This window comes from Pyrus communis, chromosome 9 (assembly GCF_041283825.1).
Source record: "Pyrus communis isolate YQ-2024b chromosome 9, ASM4128382v1, whole genome shotgun sequence".
Classification (NCBI taxonomy): Eukaryota; Viridiplantae; Streptophyta; class Magnoliopsida; order Rosales; family Rosaceae; genus Pyrus; species Pyrus communis.
In genome coordinates, this window is record NC_142573.1 from 1,466,532 (window position 1) to 1,490,221 (window position 23,690).

General features: G+C 38.3%; 5 protein-coding genes, 1 long non-coding RNA gene and 1 other non-coding gene across 9 annotated transcripts; 5 read left to right on the forward strand and 2 right to left on the reverse strand.

Annotated features, from left to right (window-relative positions):
• Window positions 1–1,070: 1,070 nt before the first annotated feature.
• Window positions 1,071–4,822, forward strand: LOC137739921 (MYB-like transcription factor EOBII). Of its 2 annotated transcripts, none has more exons than XM_068479668.2 (3): window positions 1,071–1,294; window positions 1,426–1,555; window positions 4,242–4,822. In XM_068479668.2, the coding sequence occupies exons 1-3, from the start codon at window positions 1,153–1,155 to the stop codon at window positions 4,555–4,557; spliced, it is 588 nt and encodes a 195-aa protein (XP_068335769.1). In that variant the 5' UTR covers window positions 1,071–1,152; the 3' UTR covers window positions 4,558–4,822. The 2 variants fall into 2 exon arrangements, with proteins under 2 accessions (XP_068335769.1, XP_088556708.1); XM_088700582.1 differs by having other exon boundaries at window positions 1,158–1,294; window positions 1,407–1,555.
• Window positions 2,903–4,245, reverse strand: LOC148693997 (uncharacterized). 2 transcript variants are annotated; one of them, XR_015966974.1, is made up of 2 exons: window positions 3,579–4,245; window positions 2,903–3,282 (listed from the first exon to the last, which is right to left on the reverse strand). It is a non-coding gene; the product is annotated as an uncharacterized LOC148693997 (long non-coding RNA). The 2 variants fall into 2 exon arrangements; XR_015966975.1 differs by having other exon boundaries at window positions 2,903–3,285.
• Window positions 4,823–9,439: 4,617 nt separating the features above from the next.
• Window positions 9,440–13,015, forward strand: LOC137739487 (monodehydroascorbate reductase 4, peroxisomal). The gene is given in 8 exon segments (XM_068479071.2): window positions 9,440–9,857; window positions 10,547–10,598; window positions 10,766–10,846; window positions 11,020–11,138; window positions 11,480–11,699; window positions 11,837–11,955; window positions 12,136–12,647; window positions 12,649–13,015. Coding segments are annotated over 8 exon segments (1,440 nt in total). The 5' UTR covers window positions 9,440–9,737; the 3' UTR covers window positions 12,866–13,015.
• Window positions 13,016–13,771: 756 nt separating this feature from the next.
• On the forward strand, window positions 13,772–13,843 carry TRNAP-UGG (transfer RNA proline (anticodon UGG)). Its single transcript has one exon. It is a non-coding gene; the product is annotated as a tRNA-Pro (tRNA).
• Window positions 13,844–14,022: 179 nt separating this feature from the next.
• LOC137739524 (large ribosomal subunit protein bL12c) lies at window positions 14,023–14,863 on the forward strand. The gene has a single exon (XM_068479119.2). The coding sequence runs from the start codon at window positions 14,110–14,112 to the stop codon at window positions 14,674–14,676; it is 567 nt and encodes a 188-aa protein (XP_068335220.2). The 5' UTR covers window positions 14,023–14,109; the 3' UTR covers window positions 14,677–14,863.
• A 1,866-nt stretch (window positions 14,864–16,729) lies between these two features.
• On the forward strand, window positions 16,730–20,419 carry LOC137739371 (PWWP domain-containing protein 3-like). The gene is made up of 2 exons (XM_068478939.2): window positions 16,730–17,116; window positions 17,419–20,419. Exon 2 carries the CDS (start codon window positions 17,422–17,424, stop codon window positions 20,248–20,250), a length of 2,829 nt encoding a protein of 942 aa, XP_068335040.2. The 5' UTR covers window positions 16,730–17,116; window positions 17,419–17,421; the 3' UTR covers window positions 20,251–20,419.
• Window positions 20,420–20,558: 139 nt separating this feature from the next.
• On the reverse strand, window positions 20,559–22,738 carry LOC137739372 (universal stress protein A-like protein). Its single transcript, XM_068478940.2, has 4 exons — window positions 22,393–22,738; window positions 21,334–21,455; window positions 21,125–21,243; window positions 20,559–20,906 (listed from the first exon to the last, which is right to left on the reverse strand). The coding sequence occupies exons 1-4, from the start codon at window positions 22,568–22,570 to the stop codon at window positions 20,798–20,800; spliced, it is 528 nt and encodes a 175-aa protein (XP_068335041.2). The 5' UTR covers window positions 22,571–22,738; the 3' UTR covers window positions 20,559–20,797.
• Between the last annotated feature and the right edge of the window lie 952 nt (window positions 22,739–23,690).

The window sequence follows — 23,690 nt, forward strand, 5'->3', positions numbered from 1 at the left end:
CCCAATGAAGATGAGACCCACATATGCTGATAGACTCTATCTCTATGGAAGATATGAGACAAATGTGGTATGAAAAATGTAATAAGTGCAGCATTACTCAAATGATAATGCACATGTACCCATGCATCAAACTATATTAATTTCTAGAGCAATGAGTTAACGACACACTTCATTTCGTTTAAGTGGCATAGTTATATATACATGAAAATGCTGCAGGAATACCATGTTTTTAAATCATATTTTGTAAATCACATGATGTACCAGTTGATGATTGAATACTTTCTCTAATGATTTAAACAAAAAAAATCTAACAATCAACTGTCACATCATGTAGTCTACACAATATGATTTAAGTAGATGACCTTTATAGCATCACTGATATATATTGACCTGCATTACAATTTATTAGTAAACGATCTCTCTAGCATCACCAATATATATTGAAATGCATTACGGTTTATTCTCGGGTTTCGAGAGTCCCAAGAATGAACCCTAAACTTTAAGTTCGACCGGAACAACGTTGAATTAATTACCTTCAAATCAATAAATTCATATGGAATCTGTTGTGATTGAGGACCATGAGTCTCTGAACACCTAATGCTTAGTTTTCGAATACTCATCGAACCACACTCTATATATATATATATATATATATAGTATATGCATATATATGCATATATGCATATATATATATATATATATGATTATATGTATGTATATCTGTGTGTACGTATATATGGTCCTTTCAATTTGATTTTTCTAAAAAATGAATATCTCTAAGACTAAACTTACGCATGCACATGTTTCTGGATACATTATGCTTACGTAGGAGGGCATGTGTTCATGTTCGCTGATACATGGAAATTTTTGTATACAGATTTTATTCTACCCGAACCAATCGAAAGTCATGCATGCGAATAAGTATGTGTCATGGACAATAATATACATCCTTGTATAATTGATTGAACGAGTTAAGATTAAAAGCTCTCGACTAATGCTGATTAACTCAGTAATATTGCTGTGAAAAAATATTTTGCTCTCCCTCTATAAGAACCCCCAGCTACCCATTATCTCTTATTATCTTGCCTAACTGACTCTCTCTCTCTCTCTCTCTCTCTCTCTCTCTCCAAAACGCACAAACATAGAAACCAAATGGATAAAAATCCATGCAATAGTTCATCCCAGGATGTTGAAGTGAGAAAAGGGCCATGGACCATGGAAGAAGATCTGATTCTCATCAACTACATTGCAAATCATGGTGAAGGTGTATGGAACTCCCTAGCCAAAGCTGCTGGTAATTAATTAACATGTTTGATCCCTAGCTATTTATGTATTTATCAAACCCCAGCTAGAACAATTCAATAATTTAGAACTACATGTCCACATATTATATAATATGTCACTAGGTTTATATTATGTTACTAGGTCTCAAACGTACTGGGAAGAGCTGCCGACTCCGGTGGCTGAATTATCTGCGGCCTGATGTTCGGAGAGGCAATATCACTCCTGAGGAACAACTTTTGATTATGGAACTGCATGCAAAGTGGGGTAACAGGTGATCATTCCTATTTTTATTTTTATTCACATACAAAACATTAAGGTAAGTATGTAAGTACGCTGATAATTTAACGACAAGGACAGGTATATACATATGATTTGATAAGTTGCGAGTCTTATGACCAACTATTCTACTTCTCCTCGTCACCTTCTTAATTTGGATGGCTAAGTAGCTAGGTTTCTTCTTTTTGATTCATCGGGCTTTGATCACTTGTCAGCAGCCCTATTTGAATAGTTTTGAACCTAACCGAGAGACAGAGAGGTAATTTTGTATGAAGAAGTAGGGTTTAATTGCTATTTTCCAACAAAATTTTGACAGCAAAAATCCTGAGAAAGATCTGTTTCTTTGTATTTAGGGCTACAAAACTCCCAATTCAATTCTTGTCCTTCATTTTGATTCTGCATACATATTTTTCTATTACAGCAATTTCATCCATCCGGAAGATTGCAAAATCTTTGGTACATTTTTCAGCCTCAACCGTTCTCTGTGTCTCTGTTATTTTTTTGGGGGTAACAATAGAGAGTTTCAAATCCTAGATATAACCTACTCTTACTCATCACCGAGAATTGTCCCTCGATCTCTCATAGGTATGTTATAAGATATATGGATTTCTGGAGGCTTGTGACAAATCATTGCAGTGGACGTATCCTTTAACTATTACCAATTAATACCAGATTGTTGGATCTGTGTCAAGGGCAACATCATAATTATTGCTTACAACCCTTTTTTATTCTCCAAAATAATTTTAGATATCTCCAGGCCAGCCAATTTACTGAGAAGGACAAGTAATTGATCATTTTTTTTTTCTTTTATTTAAAAAAATTGAAATGTGGTACTTATCCATAATTGGTGTACCATCTTCAACAGTCGTTGGTTGAGTGGGTTTACATGTATTGGAATCCACCAAATCAACAGCTTAAAGCTCTCCCACGTGTGTTGCAGGACAACTCTGTGTAGCATAGCTTCTCTATATATATGTAATTCTCTTGTGCTGGATGGACCCATGAAATTGTTTTGTTTTGGGGGGTTTGGGGGGGGGGGGGGGGGGGGCGTGTTTTTGTTTTTTTCAAAGTTCCGCTCTTATGACTTGTTCCAATATATATCGAGATGAACTGAAATAAAAAAATCATCGTGATGAAATGTCAAAAAAATTATCGAGATAAATCATTGAGATCAACCCAGTGGTGAGAATAGATGATGTAATGAGTAGAACAGTACGAGTAGGGTAGAAATTCAGAGAAACTCTCATTTGTGACCAAATTAAAAGAATATATATGTTGAGGATGAATTGTTTTGATATGAGAAGACGAAACAAGCTGTTATAACTGGTAACAAAATTAAAAATAATTAGAATGCTCTTTCGTGTTATTAATAAATCATAATCATTAATGATAAAGTCCAAATTAAAGATTTGGAAACTGTTTGTCTATGTGGGAAGAAAAATACCTCAAACTAGATGTGGTGGTGGACTGGACTTTGTGATATATATTGAGAGGCACTTTGGTGAAGTCGACCCAAAAAAGTATTTGGAGCAATAGAAACCTTCCATTCATAGGTAAACCCCTGTCAGTTTCTCACATGCCAACCCTAGCTCTCACTTTGAAGTAAAGGACAAAACCTTTTACTTTGGTTGAAACCGACGTGAACCATACTGTTTTGGATGCTTGTATTCTTTTGATCGTACTAATAATATGCATGGAGGCAGCGCTCGCAACAAGAGCTTTCTGCTAAGAAATTAATCATAATTTAACTGCTAATCAAAGAGTTTAAAAATCTCAAATGATAGTTACTAATTCTAGGAACATGGTTAGGTAGGACACTAAATTATGATCAATATTAATGTGCGTTAAATGGAATGTACTATCTTGAAGAATTTTTCTCCTGCATTTAGCCCATAGTTTTTTTCGACCCCCTCACCTGATAAATATTCATGGACAAAAGGGCACCATATATACATATATATAAGTATGATATTATCCATAAGAAAGAATAATGGGATTAGTAATATCAATCAGAATACCTTATATATATAAAAGATCCTGAGCTATCCCTTTGAAGCTCAAGGTATAAGTAAATGGGGGTTTGAACATGGAAACTTGGAGATCGAATGAACTGGAGGAGTTTGTAAGATCTGTGTATATAATATGAATATACACGTATGGAAAGTATATGTTTCTGTGTTTATGTAAATGAAGAAGTCTCTGTGTCCTGGTCTGCCTTATATATAAATAAAAGGAGTCCAGCTCCTGGTCTGCCTAATATATAAATAAAAGAAGTCCAGCGGGGACTTGTAGGATTTTCAATCTCACCCATGGAACATGCATGACTTGGAATTTTTACAAATAGTTAATTGCCATAAAGTTTTATTTCACACACACACACACACACATACATATATATTCAGTTCCACCAAAAGCACAACCATGGTCAAGTTGCAGGTATAATTTAAGGTTAGGGTTTATTGCTGTTAATTGGTTGTGTTTATAGCAGCTTTTCTCATGTTGTTCTACTGAGTGTGCTTTCTAATTAAGACAGCTTTTTTCTTCTGGGATTTTTTAGCTAGCAACTACTATACCAGTACAAGTACTTGTCCAATCATTTATTAACTTTGGCCCATTGCAAATTTTCTTTTTTTCTTTTTCTTTTTTTTTTTTTTTTTGACAGTGTTTCTTGCAATACTCAGGTGGTCGAAAATCGCAAAACATCTACCGGGAAGGACTGATAACGAAATCAAGAACTATTGGAGGACTAGAATTCAAAAGCACATTAAGCAAGCTGAGAATATTACACCAGGACAAAGCTCTGAGGTCAATGATCAAGCAAGCACAAGTCAAGTGTCAATCTCTAAAACTCTGGACACAATGGATATTTCCCACTCCGCACCAACACACCAAGCAAATATGGATGCTTATCCTCCTCCTTTACCTGCTGATCAATCTAATGATAACTACTGGAGCATGGAGGATCTCTGGTCTATGCAACTGCTAAATGGAGAGTAATTAAATAACCGATTTCATATGAAAACTTACGTTTGTCCACATGAAAACTTAGTATATAAATACATATATGTATGTGTGTTTTTCTTAAATATGTAAATATATGGTCTTTATATATACGTAATTTTAATTAGTTTGTAATAGGAAATTAAGCTTTTCAATTTTCTCCCTTATATGGCATAAACAAGAGTTCCGGGAATAATGTGCAATCAATGTCAATGATTAAATTTTAGAACGAGCTGAAAAAGTTCGACATTAACCATTTAAATTAGTTGCACAGAACGAGCTGAAAAAAGTAGAAGTACAACAATGGCTAATTGAGGGAGTAAATCTTACATATCAGTAGCTAATAAGTTATTAGTCATTGAAGTCTTTTACTCACCTCATTATGTGCAATCAATATCAATGATTAAATGTCATATTTTTTTTTTTTTGTAGTATCGAGATTGAATATAATTATTGAGATAGACGCTTATATTGATCGTTCTTATATATTAATAAGCTTCACGATTTAGTTGAGTTGATCACACAGCTTTTATTTAGGATGAGTTTGCACATGAAAATTGGAAGTGGTGATGCCCATGAAGATTCGAAGAAAGAAGGATGAAGATACCCATGCCGTGATACAATTGATACAGCAAAAATGAACCGCTGGGAAATCGACACGCGGAAAGCTAATATGGCTATTCTTGTCAGATTTGGTCTCGGCTTTCCAGAGTTGTGCATGGCCATGCAAAACTGATGTTCGACGTGAACCTAACTTGCACCCACCGCAAGCAAGTTTTCACATGCTTCTTATTATACTCCATACTTTATTTTCCCTACAAATTTATACTTCTAATTTCGTATATTTTTATGGTATCTACTAGTCCAACGTGCTAACACATGGCAATTCTCATCGCACATATATTTTATAATTAATATATCGTAATTAATCTGTTTTTATTGTTTTTGTTGAAGATATACAAAGTAATTAAACTGTTTGAGATTTTAATTAGTATAAATAGTCTTGAATCTTGATTCATAGTTTGCTTTCTTTATAATTTTCAAGATCTAAATCAATAATCTGGGCTCTGTATTTTTTTGCTCAACATAGTTAGGTTTCATCATAATTATATTTTCCTTTTTTTAATGATTTGATGACTTTAATTAAGGAACTATAAGCATGTTTATGTTCTATTATTTTCTTATTTTATCCACTCGGCATGACTTGAGCCGATTTTAACAGGTTAATTAGTTCTTTTTGATATTTTGATAGCTTTATATGATTAGTCAACGTACTTCTTCAAGGGAGATCGTATTAGCGCGACATTAGTTTAATCCATTCTTTAATTAACAACTTCTATGTTTTATGCCTTACAATAACAGTTGAGTTATAAGAAACAAACAAAATTAGATTGTCCTGGATAGCAGATCGGACGAGAATTTTAATCAACCTTAAACTTTAGCATCCAACCTTTATCGAAAGAAACAGCTCAGAAAAGAACCTCAAGGGACCATTTCGTCGACTTTGCATTGCCAAATATGGCAAAATATGATCGAATACAGACCTTTGGCTGTTGCAAAAGGCAATAGGAAAAGCAAATTCGTCTCTCAGCCATTCGTTCTTTTCAGTCACATGTTTTGTATGCTCAATTGAAATTGATCGCAAAGCACAAACGATAAAGATCACGTGGAAGATGGGAAAAATTCACATGTTGGGTCGGCCATGAATGTAGAAAACTTGTACATGGGTTCATGTTGATAACAAAATATCCTTGCTAGCTAAGTCCGTGAAATCGTATTCTAGTTTTAGTTAATTAATTGACTAACGGGCCTTTTTGGGGTTCACTAGATTTTCTCTAATTCAAATAAACTTTTCAATTAAAGTGCCATTAGTTTATCGGTGGCCTGCAAATTAAGGACCATGGTTCCAAAGTCAATGTATGAATTAATGGATTTGGATATTGATGAGCCAAATATCGACTACAATATTTGTTATTTGTGAATGATGGAGTGATGAAGGTGTTATGACACCCTAAAATATGTCATTCAAGTGAGAATTCTTGCTAGATTTTTGTAAAGTAGTATGTAATAGGACAATTTTAGAGCGTCAACAGCTCCAATGTGAAATGGTAATGAAAGTCAATGGTGCAGACAAGGGTTTTGGATGGCATGCTATTGAAAAGTTATGTGATTCCATGATGACTACTAGTTGACAGGTTAGAGAGGGATGGTGAAGTTGCACACCCGAACTAAAATATAGCCGACAATATTTATGATCTGTGAATCTTGGAGCTATGAAGTTGTTGTAAAACTCTACAGCATGTCATGATGCACTCGTTCAAATGTAATTTCTCTCTAAATTTTTATAACATATTTTTGAAGTATCAACAACAGCACCAGTGTGAAATGGTAATAAAAGTTAGTGGTGTCGAAAAAGAATATAGATTTCATGCATTACAAAAGTTATGTGATTCCATGATGATCACTAGTGATCATGCGAGGGAGGGATGATGAAGTTGCAAACCTCAATATAGACTACTATATTTGTGATTTGTAAATTAATGAGTGATTAAATTGTCATAATGGAGATGTTCAAGTGCAATTTCTCACTAAATGGTAACAGAAGTCAGTGGTGCCGACAAAGAATATATATGTCATGCTTTAGATAAGTTATGTGATTCCATGATGATCACTCGTGACGATGTGAGGGATGGATGGTGACAAATCGTAGGAAATTGGATGAAAGCGAAAGTTCTTGTTCATCAAGGAAGAAGGTCGACATTGAATACGTGATGAAAATATATGCAACCGAGATGTTTTCCCAATTGGAGGTTAAACTTTCGTCTTCTATTAATTGCATATGCAACAACCAATCCTTCTATTTATTTCTTATGTATCACATATCAGGAAAACTGGACTTACCAACATCTCTAAAACGTTATATTGTCGGATTATTAATATGAACTATGACCATTAAGATTGTTCCAAAGCTTTATCTTGGCAAATAAGTTGGCATATCAGTGGTTAGATTATAAATTCATGAAATTTTGATGGAAAACAGTATAGTCTAAATTTATAGTCGAACAATATTATAGTTCACGCTTCTAATATATTGTAAAAAAAAAATGTAGGGTTCAAATAAGTTAAATAACCATGTCAACTATTTTAGTGATAGTTGATACCTTCGTCTTACCGTCCAATACCTTTTCAATTCGACTTAAAACTTAATTAAATCGACGTTTACCAAGACAATCGGATACCAATTAGAGGACCCATTAAAAACGTGATCCATGCTTGAAAAACTTTGTTTAATTCCTCTACTTTTATATATTTACTAGACTTTGTTTAATTCCTCTCCTTTTATTTATTTGTGTCCAGAGCAGTCAGATTCAAAAAATTCAAACAACTCAACTTAAATCATGCGGTCCTCAGTAGCTCATCTTATGGGCTCACATCAAGAAAAATGAAATTTTTGAATGGTCATAATATCTTTTTCTTGAACGGCTCAATTTTTTAATCTGGCTGCTTCACACACAGAGATCCAAAGAGAATCTCAACTTCACCTTTTTCACTTTTTTGAAGACTTGAAATTACCAAGAGAAAATAATGTGTTTAAAATTACTTATAATATTTGTTCAAAAAAAAAATTTATAAATATTCAATCGGATTTGGTGATCGATTTTGATGGCCCATAAGATACAACTGGACTCTGGTTTGGAGCTACCAAATGGACTAGATATAAGGCCCATAGCTAAAGTTTGCCAACTCGCTTGCTTGGAAGGTTGTTGGGCCAGGTTTATGCCTCATACGAGGTTTCGAGTTTCGGCCCAAATAAAAAGTAATTACACCAAAGAAAATAACACTGTTCACCGGCATGCTACAAAAATAAGCGCCTTGATGGGAAGGATGGTATGACCGGCTTTTGTTGAAAAAAGAACAGTACTGAAAATGTTTTATTAAAATTCTATTTTTTGTAAGCTACTTTTAAAAAAAATCACCTTAATCCCAAAATAGCCCTATAAACCTTAAACTAGGATTCAAACCCTCACACATTACACGAATCATGTCAATTAATGCAATCAAAATTAAAAAAAATAAATTAGTAGAAGTAAAATTTTCATAAAGGCAAAGCATTATCTACTAAGAAGATATACTAGCCTTTGTGAAAGTAAGACATATCAATTATATTTTCACTTCCTTATAACACATACAATAATACAATACGTGATTGCGTTTATTGATATTCATAAATTTTTCTAAAAACGTATAATATTGAAGAGATGGAGGTGAGGATAAGTTCAAAAAAGGGAATGTGTGGCGGAAACACTAACCTACCTGATCCACGATTATGTTGGCTTCTCCGACTCTGGCATAATTTTCATATCATCTCACTTCCATCCAACCTCATATTCCTCAAACTATTTCCAAAATTCCTAGTACCAACAAATTCTTATATTATCCACTCCAATCGTGTCCGTTCATCATATATCGTGCGGTTAATTTTCATCAAGTACTATTCATATTTAATTTAAAATAAAAATATTTAAAATGATTTCTGACCACACGATGTACGATGAATGAATACGATTTGAGAATCTCTAAGATCCTCACAAACAAGATCCGAAAAGGATCCTCATTCTTATCCACCACCACATGGCATGATAGCCGCCTTACACGTGTCACCACATCACTCGCTAGCCCGACCTTAGAAAAACAAAAAAACGATCATCACGATCAAGTTGCAGGTTCCACAGATAATCCTCATTTGAAAAGATTTTTAACGTGTTGAAATACAGTCTGTCACATCAAATGTTATTATATAAATGATTAGATATTTAAAAATAATAATTTCTAACCATTTAAATTATAACATTTGTTGTACCGAATCATCTTTCCGCATATGGAAAAATTTCTCCATCCAACGGTATCCAGATGCAAATCCAATGAAGGGTAAATGGTAAAAGGAGGCAGCTCTGTCTCTCTCTTTCTCTCTCGATGATATCCTGTCCGACTTCACATTCAACATTTGTTCATCTTCCTCGGGAGAGCATTTCTTCAAAGGAAAGCTCTCCCTACCAGAAAATCATAGAAATTAAATATACATATAATTCAATCTCTTCTTCCACACTCCAGTGAAAGAAAAAAAAAAAAAAAAAAAAAAAAGGAGGAGGGAGGGACAAGAGAGAAAATAAGGAGTGATGGGAAGGGCTTTTGTTCATGTTATTCTGGGAGGAGGGGTGGCTGCTGGGTATGCAGCTCTTGAATTCAACAAGAGAGGCATCTCCCATGGTGAGCTCTGCATCATTTCTGAAGAATCAGTGAGTTCTTTTTTCTTCATGAATTCAATTATTCATAGCTGATAATTCATTTGTTTGATGGATATATATATATATATATATATATTAATAGGTGTGCAATTTGCAATTTGCAAGCTTTAGTTTCGTGTTTTTTATATGATAAACCAGGAAAAGATACATGAATTCTTATATTATTTCAAATTCTAGGATTTGGGTTTGTATTGAAACATTGTTTAGCGTGTGAGGATGTGGAGAGTTGTCCTGCATCAGAAAGTTAAGCAAACTTTGCATTGCCAATTGGTTTTGGGATTGGAAAATGGACTTTTTCGTGCCGAATTTTTTTAGCTGATTGGATTGAACAATGTAAACCGTGGACCTACGATTATGAACCCTCTCACATAAGTGATATGGAATAGTATTGCTTCGCGTAATTTTCGAAAACAAGAGTGAAACACTTTGAGGGCGAGGCCTTGGCACAACGGAAAGGTAGCTCCTTTGTGACCAAAAGGTCACTAGTTCGAGTTGTGGAAATAGCCTGTTTGCAAAGCAAGGGTAAGGCTGTCTACTATAGACGTTCCCCCTAACCCTCGCAGCTTGGTTGGTTTGGGGTCGCCATTTTCATGAACCAACTTGTAACATAAGTGATCAATTCTGTGAAAGTAAATTCCATGATTCGGGAGATTCAACGGTTGCGATTATATCTTTTTCAGGTTCCACCTTATGAGAGACCTGCTTTAAGCAAAGGCTTTCTACTTCCAGAAGGTATATAATGTTTCTGTATCACAGACATTAGACATCAATGTTTGGCCGCCGTATTAGATACATGCCTTCAGCAAATGCTTTCTCATCATTGATGTTAGTTACTTCACATATATCTCTTTCTGAAATTCTGCATTGACTTAATTCTTGCAAATTGTGTTCATGTGCAGCGCCTGCACGCCTTCCATCATTTCATACTTGTGTCGGTGCTAAGGAGGAAAGGTTAACTCCAAAATGGTATAAGGAGCATGGTAAGTATCTAGGACGTCTTGCTTCTTTGACTTTATATGTTAATAGGAATCATAGGGGGTGGTATTTTTTTTGTTTGTGCTTTCCGTAATCACTTTTGGTAAAAACCGTGGTGCTTTATCAATAAAATCGAAGTAGATAAACTGAAATATAATTTGGATCTTCTTCTTTATAGGGATCGAATTAGTTATAGGAACTCGAGTCAAGTCTGTTGATGTGAGACGCAAGACACTACTGACAGAATCTGGAGAGACTATAAGTTACAAAGTTCTCATCATTGCAACAGGTGCTCGGGTATTGAAACTGATCTTATTTTACTTTTTGCTTTTCTTGCTGTATATGTTCTGTCATTGCTAAAAGAAGTATAATGGAAAGTTTCAAATACAATATAAGCAATATTGATGTACCACGAATTCAAGTAAACGAGTAACAAAACCTGATTGAGGAGTTAAAATGTTGTAGTAGACCTATAAAGTGCTAATTACCTTTTCTACAGCTGTGTTAATGTGGTTGCATCGGACATTATTTTCAGAATATAGAACGCTATTAGTTTAAGGGGTATTTCCGAAGTATAGGATGCTAAGGAAAATTCATTTTCTCCATTTAATGGATATGTGTTTGTGTGTCGAAAATAGGCACTGAAGCTGGAAGAATTTGGAGTCAAAGGATCAGATTCTGAAAATGTGTGTTATTTACAAGATTTGGCTGATGCCAATAGACTAGTAAACTTGATGGAATCTTCCTCTGGTGGGAATGCTATTGTCATTGGTGGTGGCTACATTGGAATGGAGTGTGCTGCATCATTAGTGATCAATAGGATGAATGTAACGATGGTTTTTCCAGAAGAACATTGCAGTAAGTACTTTTATTTTGATGCAGACCAAACGTTGTTGCATCTTTTTTTCTGTGTGTTGGGTCCTGGGGGGCATCTGTTCAATTTGTGGTGAAAGAGTTCTTGTAAGCAAATGGATCAATGCTTTTGGTTTTTGCAGTGGCCCGATTATTCACACCCAAGATCGCAAGTTTTTATGAAGAATTTTACAAATCCAAAGGAGTGAAGTTTGTTAAAGGAACCATTTTGTCCTCGTTTGACATTGACTCGGACGGGAAGGTAGATGTTAAATTCTTCTGGAATAACATGAACTTTGAGTGGTTATTGAGATGCTTTCTTCAAAACAAATTCTGTACTTTCTTAAATAGAGAAAACATTGGTTCCATAGTTATATGTATACATTTTCTTTGAATTAGATGCGATTGAAATGCTAAATTTTTCTGCTCAATCCTTTTACAGGTGACTGCTGTTAATCTTAGAGATGGAAGTAGTCTTCCTGCAGACGTGGTTGTTGTGGGAATAGGAATTCGTCCAAACACGAGCCTGTTTGAAGGTCAACTAAAGCTGGAGAAAGGTGGGATCAAAGTGAATGGAAAGATGCTGTCAAGTAATAGCTCAGTCTATGCAGTGGGAGATATTGCCACATTTCCAGTAAAAGTATTTGGTGAGTCCAGAAGGCTCGAACACGTTGACTCAGCAAGAAAATCCGCAAGACATGTTGTTACTGCAATTATGGAACGAAACCAAGTTGATGAATTCGACTATCTACCATTCTTTTACTCGAGAATCTTCACCCTGTCTTGGCAGTTTTACGGGGACAATGCAGGAGATGTAGTCCATTTCGGAGACTTCTCAGGAGGCACATTCGGGGCTTATTGGGTAAGAAAAGGTCAACTTGTCGGGTCTTTTCTCGAAGGCGGAACCAAGGAAGAGTATGAAGCTATAGCCAAGGCCACCAAGCTGAAGCCAGAAAGTTGAGGACCTAGCTGAGTTGGAAAGGCAAGGTTTGGGTTTCGCATTGACAGTTGGCCAGAAACCACTGCCATCATCACCACCCCATGGTGTTACCAGTTCTGGCATCGTTCAGGAGAGGCCAATGTACGCTTTTCATGCAACTGCCGGCGTTGTTGTGGCTGCATCGATAGCAGCGTTCGTGTATTGGTACGGAAGGAAGCGCCGGAGGTGGTGAGCAGATGTTTGGGGACTGTACTATAACCGTGTTGTGTGTGGCATTGAAAGGTGTAGGAGATTGAGAGATGCCTCAAATATTTGATCAAATATATTGAGGAAGCAAAACTGTCGTTGTAAATAATTAATGAAATACAAAGAATTATATGCATCCGTGTACCAAAATCTCTGGAATATGGGCTTTGGGCTTAAAACTATTAAGTTGGGCTGCCATATCAAATATCTGGATAGTTGATGTGGGCTTTGGTTGGTCTGCCCTATCAAATATCTGGTTGATGTGGGCGTTTTCGTTGTAAATTTTTTTGTGCTGAGCAATATTTGGGTCGAGCGCATAACTTTATGAGTTGTTGTTTACTTATTAAGAACGAGTATTTGAGTTACTCAAATTTCGGAAAAATATGTTGCTCACTATTACAATTTTGTAATCCAATATAAGAACACAACCGAGAATTAGATTGATTAGGAAGGATAGTTTATCTTGTTTCATCCAATCTCTTCTCAATTTTTGTTTTTCCTCATTTCAAGTGCTTTATCGTACGTTTTTTACAAAGTGATATTTTAAACTGCTCTGTTGTTTCTGCAAAAGGACAATCACACCGGTATAACCAATTAGCCTGACCAATGTATGGACATTGTAGTTGCACTTTAACATAATCTAATATGTTCTCCACATTGCTAGTGAAAGGTGTTGGTAAGAAACCAATTTAGACCATAGATAGAAGGCCTTGAATAGGAGAGATTTTCAATGTGCCTTAAATACAGGACGGTACGTCACATGCCATTATACAATTGGAGAGACACTTGAAGAAAAACTTTCATCTAATTGTATAATAACATACGGTGTTTCGGCCCCATCTAACTACATGATTTGAAATAATAATCAAGTCATAAATTTAAGTTCATGAGTGGGCATTTGGTCTAGTGGTATAATTCTCGCTTTGGGTGCGAGAGGTCCCGAGTTCGATTCTCGGAATGCCCCTGTGTCGGCCTTTCTGTTTTTTGGCCTTTTCAAAATGCTATTCACATACCTTTTGTACCCCTGAAGAACGACGGAACTACTATGCAATTTGCAGGAAAATTATAACATTTCATAAGGGTAAAATCGTCAACCAAATAAAACCCAGCAGCTTCATCCGATATCACCCATTGACATTTTAGCTCCACAATTCCTTATCCTATCATCTTCCCACTCTCCATTTCTCTCTCGCTCTCCCTCTCTCTCTCAGACCTCAAAAATCCACAACAATGGCTGCCACTCTCTCCACACTCACATTGGGCACTCCCTCCTACCCCGCCACAACCTCCGCTTCCTCCTTCCCTTCTCACTCCCCCAAGCCCACCCTCCAATTCCCCTTCAAACCCCAAAACCCTACCCTCACCCACCGCGCCATCCACATACGCCCCCTCGCCGCCGTCGGAGCCCCAGAAAAGATCGAGAAGCTCGGCACTGACATCTCCAGCCTCACGCTCGAGGAGGCCCGCATCCTCGTCGACTACCTCCAGGACAAGCTCGGTGTCTCCGCCGCGGCTCTTGCCCCAGCCGCCGCAGTTGCTGTGGCGCCAGGAGCAGCCGATGGCCCCGCCGTCGTGGAGGAGAAGACGGAGTTTGATGTCGTCATCGAGGAAGTGCCGAGCAACGCGAGAATCGCGGTGATTAAGGCGGTGAGGGCGTTGACGAGCCTGGCGCTGAAGGAAGCGAAGGAGTTGATTGAGGGTTTGCCGAAGAAGTTCCGGGAAGGAATTTCGAAAGACGAGGCGGAGGAGGCGAAGAAGCAGCTGGAAGCCGCCGGGGCGAAGATTAACATTGTTTAATCATGAATTAGCGCTTAATTAATCCGGTTCGGGGGTTTTAGCAAATGAGCTTTGTTTTTGTGTACTTTTTATTTGGAATTGTAGGTGTTTAGCGATATGTCATTGCTCTCTTGCTTCAATGTTCTCAATGCAGTTGGAATTGTAATTTTATGCTGAAAAAATATATTTGATTGCTTTGGTTTTTGTAGTTTGATTTGTTATAGAAATTCTTACGTCGGATTTTGTATCGATAATGTTGTTTGTAGATTTCAATAAGGCGGCAATATGTGTTTTCACTAACATGTTATCTACCAATGTTATGAGCGGTATATGTCTCGATGATGTCGATGTTTGTTAGTATAAAAAAACAAGAGAATGTGTGCTTTCATGAACTAGTTACTTCAATAATTGGGTGCATGTCATACATTAGAGCATTGTAAGGTTTTCGTAAAATTAGTGCTTGGTTATGTTGGGCGAGCTCTAGCTCGTTGGAAAGAATGTCCTTTTGTGATCAAAATGTCGCATTGCAAAGATGGGATTGCGTGCCATAGACGTTCCTCCCGATACTTCCAAAGCAAAAAGTCTTTTGACTTGGGTCGCCCTAGTGCTTGATTATGCTGTTTGATTGTTTAGCTAGTGGAGCTAGAAGTATACTTTGCTTGGCTTAGAGATAGTAAATGTGGGCACTTCTTATCACTTAACAACGTTAATCTAGCTATTTTGTTTAGTCCAATTTCCATCATATGCGATTGGGTGGTGCACATTATTTCCTCATCCATTTCGTTGCTTCATGTACATGTAGGAAGAGATCAACCTGCCCGAAAAGCCCATATTCTTTTCTGTCTTTGGTATCGGCATGTTGATAACTGCTTTACCTTGTTAGAGCATCTATAAAGGAAATGTAAAATTTTAATCATCAAAATGATCGTTGATAGCTTAAGTGGTAATTTGACATTTTGTACAATATTTTGCTTCACCCGATATGTTAAATAATAATGTCATTTAATAAATTTTTATCTTTTTGTGGAGTCCAATGATTAAGGTAACCAATCAAATATTTCAAAAATAATGTCATTTAATAAATTTTTATCTTTTTGTGGAGTCCAATGATTAAGGCAACCAATCAAATATTTCAAAAACATAACAACATTTATTATATATTATATTAATCTATTAAAATATTATTTAATAAATTTGACATTCAAATGACTCAGTGCCACCTAAGAAATTGAAGGCTCGGTTGGAGAGAATTTACTGCCATTTTTTATTGTTGTATGCCTACATAACAATTTTGACATCTTATTTGAAGATGCTCTTATTGGGTCGAATATGTGCGAGTTCATCCTTAAGAAAGCAAAGCGAACCCCTTCTAGTTTGAGACAAAAATTATGAGCAAAATTCTCTTTTGACTCGATAAAAGTACAATTGAAATTAGGAATAGTATATTCTTTTGAACTTTCAAGGTGGGGGAATGAATAAATTATGTTTGTCTTTTTCTATCATATGAAATGTATCTATACATATATTATGACACGTGAAAAATAGATAGAAGTGTTCCTAGCTGAAAAATTTGTCTAAGAAAAGTCTCAAAACCTGTTACACCATAAAACGATGTCGTTGTAAGCAGATGTTGGCTGGGATCACCAATCAGCAATTCAGCATCGCCTTTATGAGGGGATATGTTTAACCAAATCGAAACCGGATCCCCTCCTAAGCTTAGGAGGTTCAGCCTCCTGAGTAAAGGATCTAAGCCGTTAAAATTTGATCTAAATGCTACAAATAGGAAGACCCTCTAAAAGTTAAAATAATTACAGTCGTTAGGTCAAATTTCAACGGTCCGTGTGATGTGCTCAGAAGGGATCCGGTTCCAACCAAATCCACAACGGACACGTGGCGATCATCCACATCAAATCCGCGGCTTTTCATTTAACGTCAAAACATAATAGCTTTTCAGCCGTTTGATATCCCCAATGCCGCATCGAACCTGCGATCATGATTACTCCTCTTCGAAATCCCTACAGTAACAACCACATGGCCCCATAGCACAGCGAGTACGCTCCCATTCCATACTCTCGCGTCTACGCGCCTCACCAACCCAAATGTCAGCTGGGCGGGCACAAAACGTGGAGATGGCCGCTCTGCCAGAAAACGACAACAAGAGCGAGATAGCCGCTTCTTCTCTACTCCCACTCTCTCCTTCTCTACGCTCTCAGCTCTTCCCACCACCGCCTTACGCCAATTTCTCGCCCACTATCTGCGATATTTTCCCCCCGCCATCCACCATTTCTTTCTCTCCCTCTCACAATTCGAATTCGAATTCGGATTTTCTCTGCAGAATACGATTCAGGAAATCCGTATTTATTTGTTATCGGAGTTTTTCTCAATCATTTGCAGAGCTTGCAGGTTTTGTTGACCAGCAAAAGAAAAAAGCTTCAAGCTTTGAAGCTTTTGGTTTCTTCGGGTATATAATTTCCCTGTTCTCTTTATTTTTCGGTTATTATATATATATATATATATATATATATATATTTTTTTTTATTGTATGTATGCATTTGTTCTCGTTTGTTAGTGCACTGCGCAATTAGTTGTTAATATAATTATATTATTCCAGTTTTCAAGCTCTTTTGGACATAAACCTAAACCCTAGAAAGTACTGATTTTTACATATTTTTGCATAGTTTTGTGTTTTTGTTTTTGGGTTTTGTTTGTGATTGGGTTCAGCTGTGAAATCAAGGTTTGAGCTTGAGCTTGAATTTTTTTCAGGAAATGGGGATGGTAGGGACGCGATCTACTACATCCCTGGAGGAGGATTTGCGTTCTGCATCTGAACCGGAGAAGCATGAAGTTCCGGAGGAGAAGACGATCAGGGAAGTTGTGACCGACTCGGGAGGGTCCGGTCGGGGAAGTTCCGGCGGTGGAAGGAGTTTTGGGAACCTGAGTGTTGATGTCTCGGATGCTGAGGAGGGTTTGGTGAAGCTGAGAGGGAAAGGGAGAGTTGAGAAGTTGGAATTTGTTTCGAGTAACGAGAAGAAGGCGGTGAGCGGCGGTGCTGAGGTTGATCATGGTGAGAACGGAGGAGGGGTTGGAGAAGATGGGAGTTCTTTGGATGGAATTGGAGAAGGCCCGGATGGGACTGAGATTACTGAGACCGGGACCGATGTGAACGGAGGGTTTGAAGAGAATGGGAGCTGTTTGGATGGGACTGGAGAAGACCCCGATGAGAAAACTGATGAGATTAGTGAGGACATGGATGATGAGGGACATGAGTTTCTTGTTGGTGATTTTGTGTGGGGAAAGATTAAGAGCCATCCGTGGTGGCCTGCACAAATTTGTGATCCTTCGGACGCTTCGGAGTATGCCCTGAAATTGAAGGCCAAAGACAGACTCCTGGTGGCGTATTTTGGGGACGGAACATTTGCTTGGTGCAATTCATTGCAGCTGAAACCGTTTGAGGAGAACTTTAGGGAGATGTCGGGGCAGAGTAGCTCGAAGGCGTTTGTTAATGCTGTGCAGCAGGCTGTGGATGAGGTTGGAAGGATTGTGATGTTGAAGATGAGTTGTGGGTGTGTAAAGGAAGAGTCCCTGAGTGAGGTTGGTCGGCCGTTGGCAGTAAATGCCGGAATTAAGGAAGGAGTTCTTGTGCCAGAAGGCAGGGTTGGGAAGCTTTTGGATCGTCTGTCTGACCCGGCAGAGCTTCTTGCTGAGTTGAAACATGTTGCAGAAGTTATGTCCACGTCTAGTGAGCTTCAGCTGAATGCTTTGAAGAGTTGGTTGTCGGCATATTATTGTTCAAAAGGGGGCTATCATTTGCCTGTTTTCGTCGAAGCGCAGCCAGTTGCTGGTCTTGAGGATGACTGGAGGGCGGTGGATGTCCCGCACCAAGGGCCATTTGAAGACTGGCTTTCTTCTCCCAGAAAATCAGGTCAAATTGATCAACCTTTACACGAAAATTCGGCTCAAGGTTTAGAGAATAGGCAATACCAAAGAAGGAAGCAGAAGAGCATTGCTGATATAATGGGAGAGGATGATGATATTCAGGCGGAAACAAAGGAAGGAGCAACATCAGAGAAAGCAGGGGTATCATCTGGGCCGAAGAAGCGGAAAGTTGGCGAGAATCATGGTGAGAGTAATTTGACTTCTGAATCCGGAAAGAGAAGGGCCAAGCTTTCAAAGACACCAACGAGCACGCAGATGAAAAAACTATCATGTGCTGAAAATGGTTCTAGTGACCGTACGGAAGAAACTAAGAAGGGTGCCTTAACAAGGAGCAGGAAGAAGGCTGAAGGTACTGGAATTGAAAGCAATGGTGGCGAGACCAAAGAAGAAGCCGGTGATAGTCCTATTCTGCGCAGTGGCGGTTCACAAACTGACATGAAAGACCAAATTGATCACCCCTTTTCCACAAGAGAGAGGAAAAGGAGCAAGTACTTGTCCCCTCCCTTCATAAATCTAAGCACTGGAAAAAGGAGTCTAGACATAGAAGTAGAATCTCAGAAAGTTTATAATGAGAACCTTGTTGGGTCCCCGAAGATGCTGAATCCTTGCACAGAGACGTTACAGAAGAAAGACTCCACAGAACTTGGGCTTGGGAATGAGATATCTGGTGGCTCAAGTTCGAAAAAACCATCAGCAGATGACAAGAAGAGCATTGATGAGATGAAAGCTAATGTATCTAATCGTAACGTGCTATCTGGAGTCCGCTCTGCAGCTGTTAATCCATCATCTCCAATCAAAAAGAAATCCTTTGAGATTGTTAAGGATTTTCTGTCCATATTCAGAGACTCGATTTATCGCAATGGATCCTACTACGACATATACAAGAAGAAGCAACCTGATAAGAAGAGAAAGAAGTTAGAATCTGAACCTGGCTCAATGGGGAAAGACCGAAATCAGACTGCAGAAAACCTGCCTGAAACTGAATCTAGGAAGAAGATAATCAAGAAGAGCAGTGAGACAAGGTCTGCTAAGCCAACACAAAAGCAAGCTACTGAGACACCAGGTTCAGAGCCTGGTAGTAAGCGAAAATCAAAGCATGCTTCTGGAACTCCGGATTTGAAGAAAAGGCGTAGAAAGACCGACGAAATAGCTTCACCTGCATCCCTTTTTGTGACATTTGGCCCTGGGTCCAATCTCCCCACAAAAGCTGATCTTATCAAGATTTATAGTAAGTTCGGAGAGCTGAACGAAATGGAAACTGAGATGTTCTACACCAATTTCTGCGCTCGTGTTTCCTTTGCAAGGCTAGCTGATGCAGAAGAAGCCTTCAACCATTCGCAAAATGACAGTCCGTTTGGAGCTTCCAACGTCAATTTCCGGCTTCATAATCTGGCAGCTGCTTCGAAGGTTCGTGAACTGAGTGAAATATCCAATTCTGCTCCTGCTAAGAAGTCCAGGGGCAAGACCAAAACCCAGGCATTAGCTTCACAGGTACCCGCTGCTGCTGGTGAGGCGTCGCAGATCGACTTAATCAAGCAGAAACTGGAGAAGATGACCTCAATGCTGGATGATTCAAATGGCCAAGTTTCGGATGTCACGAAATCGAAACTGGAGAGCGAGATAAAAGAGCTGTTGGGGACGGTAAGCACGATGGTCTAATCGTCGTCGTAGATCAGCTTCTCTGCTTGGATATAGCTAGTGAGCGAATATGTAGGTTTAGGGAGAGATCTAAATACTTTCTTTTGGGATGCTTGTGGATGAAGTTAATACATCTCCATGTAACAACTCTCGATATTTTGATTCCAATTTCAGCAGTTAATTCCATGTACATTTCAGTTTTCTTTGTGTCCCGACCGGAACAATACGCAAACTTTTGGGGAGATGGAGAAGCATCCTCGAAACATCGAATCTCCATTTGACAAAAGCAACAAATATGGAAAAGAGAGTGTATTAAGCTGAATGTAAGATGATGAACAAGAAAGCTCGAAAACGAGCCCCCAAACTAATTGCAATACAACGCAAAATATTCAAGTTTCATCGTACAACTAGTGTAATTCCCTCGGCATACGATTTGAAAGAACTAAAATTCACACGACAGAAGGGATACATGTAATTTATTCCCAGTTGGTTTTTAGGTACAAGGGTCTGGTGCCGGGAAGTGTACTGACGGAATCAAAGAAACAAAACATACACATTCCGGTAACATTCAGTCATCGACAGGATCCTGGGGTGTTTCCTCTGCACTGCGCTTGATTGTGATGACGGGACACTCAGCATGCTTCACGCAAAACTCGCTCACGGTCCCAACAAAAATCCTGCACAGCACAGAAAAAGGGATATGTTAATTGGATAGCCTTGTATATGATAAGGCATATAACCCAATTATGCTCCAGAGCAGTGAGCATATATAACATTTGCTAAATAACTTTATCCGCCAGTTTCAAAAGATGCGAGAAAAGGACGTCAGCAATCTAAGAAGACTAAGAACTGTGGATATCAGGCATGTCTGTGAAAGGTAAGGACTTAGAGATACCTTTGGAAAGGACCAAGACCCCGACAACCCACCACCAGAAGGTCTGGCTGCACACGCTTCACCTCGCGGCAGATTACTTCCTTGGCATCCCCTCTTTTGATCCATGCTTCACAAGCAACCTACGAGATTCCAATATGTAGGTGTTATCTTAAAATAGAGTATTCTTCAGATGCAATCAATTAAAGTCGCCCCCCAACACAAGTCAGTACCCCGATTGCATGACATCTGTCAACAAAGAACTCCAGCAGATGAAGCCCTCTAGCTCGGTCTCTGTTCTTCAAGTTTTTAAAATCCTCCGGCGATGCATACACACTGTCCATGTCATCAAAACCTATTATAGAAAGAGGGAACATATTATTTGCAGTAACAGTTAGTTGCCAGTTAATACATAGCAACAAAGATCAGTTAACATCACATCGTTAATAAGAAGGATAAAGAATCAGACAGTTTTCCAGGCAATGAAAACTAAGTGCTAAGCATGCTTAAATCAACAAGAATTTACAGAAGCTCGACTATCTGGACTATACGTAAAGTGATTGACATTGTTCAAAGTTCATACAACGATGAATTCAGATCAATTCATGATCACAATTTCACTACGCTATGATGACGGTTGATACTAGAGGACCACGTCAACAATAATTATGATCATGATCATGATGTTCGGATCACAAAATGCCTTTTGAAACGACGAGAAATACATGAAGCACGCTAAATGAAGTCACGATATCAAAGCCAACTTTGAGACACAATCGTAAACAAACTTGTACAGAAAATAGTACGATCTCGTAACCAATCAAACTCAAAATTGAACTTCAAAATACTAAATATTCACCGCTTAAACGAACTGAAAAATTGAAGGGGAATGATCAGAGTACTTAAGAAGTTATCAAGCACCTTCATACTCAATGGCCTCCCGTTTGGTACCAAAACCTTAACGATTGTTAGATACAACGCCGATTAGGTCAAATCGACAATCATCACCTATTTAATTTCAATTTACAAACCAAATGACACTAACAAATTATTCAATCGCGAAGCCAATTTAGTACTCTCACACAATCTGCGACCCCCTAACACTCCTTGATCAAATTATTTCACTATCTTCCAGCACAAATTTACAGTTACGGTTTCGATTTCCCTATCCTTTCATTTTCTCTTCAAATTCCTCCGTTTTCTCAGCAACCAAACAGAGCACAAGCACAATTATAACAAGCAAAAACATAAAAGTAAAAGCAGAAAGAGAGAGTGATAGTGAGAGAGATGACCGTCTTCGTCGGGGACTTGAACGTGAAGGAACTGGAGCTTGAAGCCACTGGTGTTGGAGCGCACGATCTTCTGGAGCGTCCACTCGAACGCCTTCCTGCTGCTGATCGAGGCGTGCGGGTAGCCCTTGATGGTCGACTCGTTCACTCCCAGCATTATCCGAGTTGGCTCATTCGCCATCTTCGCTTCGCTCACCGAGTCGACTCGGAAATTTCTCGAACCTCACTCGCACTCTCTCTGATGAAGTCGGTAGATGAAGCAAGAATTGTTTCGTTTGTATGGGTTCGCAGCCGTAAGCCCGATTAGGCACAGCGCGCATCTAGGTGCAGGATAGCGCATATCCAATACAATAGAAAGGTACTAACCTACGCCGTTCAGTTACCGACATGTGCCACGCGGCAGTACATAAAAGCGTGCGTCATATCATATGCCATGGTTTGCCAAAAATTTGGCGCGGTGGTGAAGATTCTTTGATGGTCTAAACCTGATTAATTACTCAATTGCCATTGTCTTTTTTTCCTTTTCTATTATTCAAATTGTTTTTTTTTTTAAAAGACCTGTAATAGAATAATATATACTAAATTCACTTAAATTATTAAAAAAGATATTCTAATAATGAATCTCGAGTGTGTGGGCTAATGTTCTTAACTGATTAAGTTACAAGCCACTTGCATTCTTTGATTTCCTTTGAATTATGTAATCTCATTGAATATTGACGAGTATCAGAATAATTTTATCGTGACATGTCGTTTATATTAAAAATCATTACATAATTATTTATATGTTTCTAAGTATAAGTCTGTATGTGCGGACGTTCAGCTGCTATTTGGTTTGGTAGTCCTTTGGGTATTCGTACATTTCATAGGATTGAATTGCTTCTCGTGTTATTGTGGAGTGTATGGAAGGTTCACAATGATGTATTATGGAATGGAGTTGATATTTCTCCACTAGATGTCCAACTTAAAGCTCAAACATGGCGATCAAAATTCAAGAAATGGAAAGTAGCTAAAACGCCTACAGCATTGGTTGTGATCTTAAATGGAAACGCCCAGATTTTGGTTGGATAAAGTGTAATTTCGATGCGGCTTGGGAGGAGAATGATGCATACGGAGGTTTTAGGGTTGTAGTTCAAAACGCCACAGGGGAATTCATGGCTACGCTGGCGTGTAGGGAGTACGGCATTGGCTCGGCTATGCATGCTGAAGCTATTGCTGCACGGGTAGCAGCTGTGTTTGTGCAGCAATGGAGTGCGGAACAGGTCCAGTTCGAAGGTGATGCGTTATTGGTTGTTACTGCTATT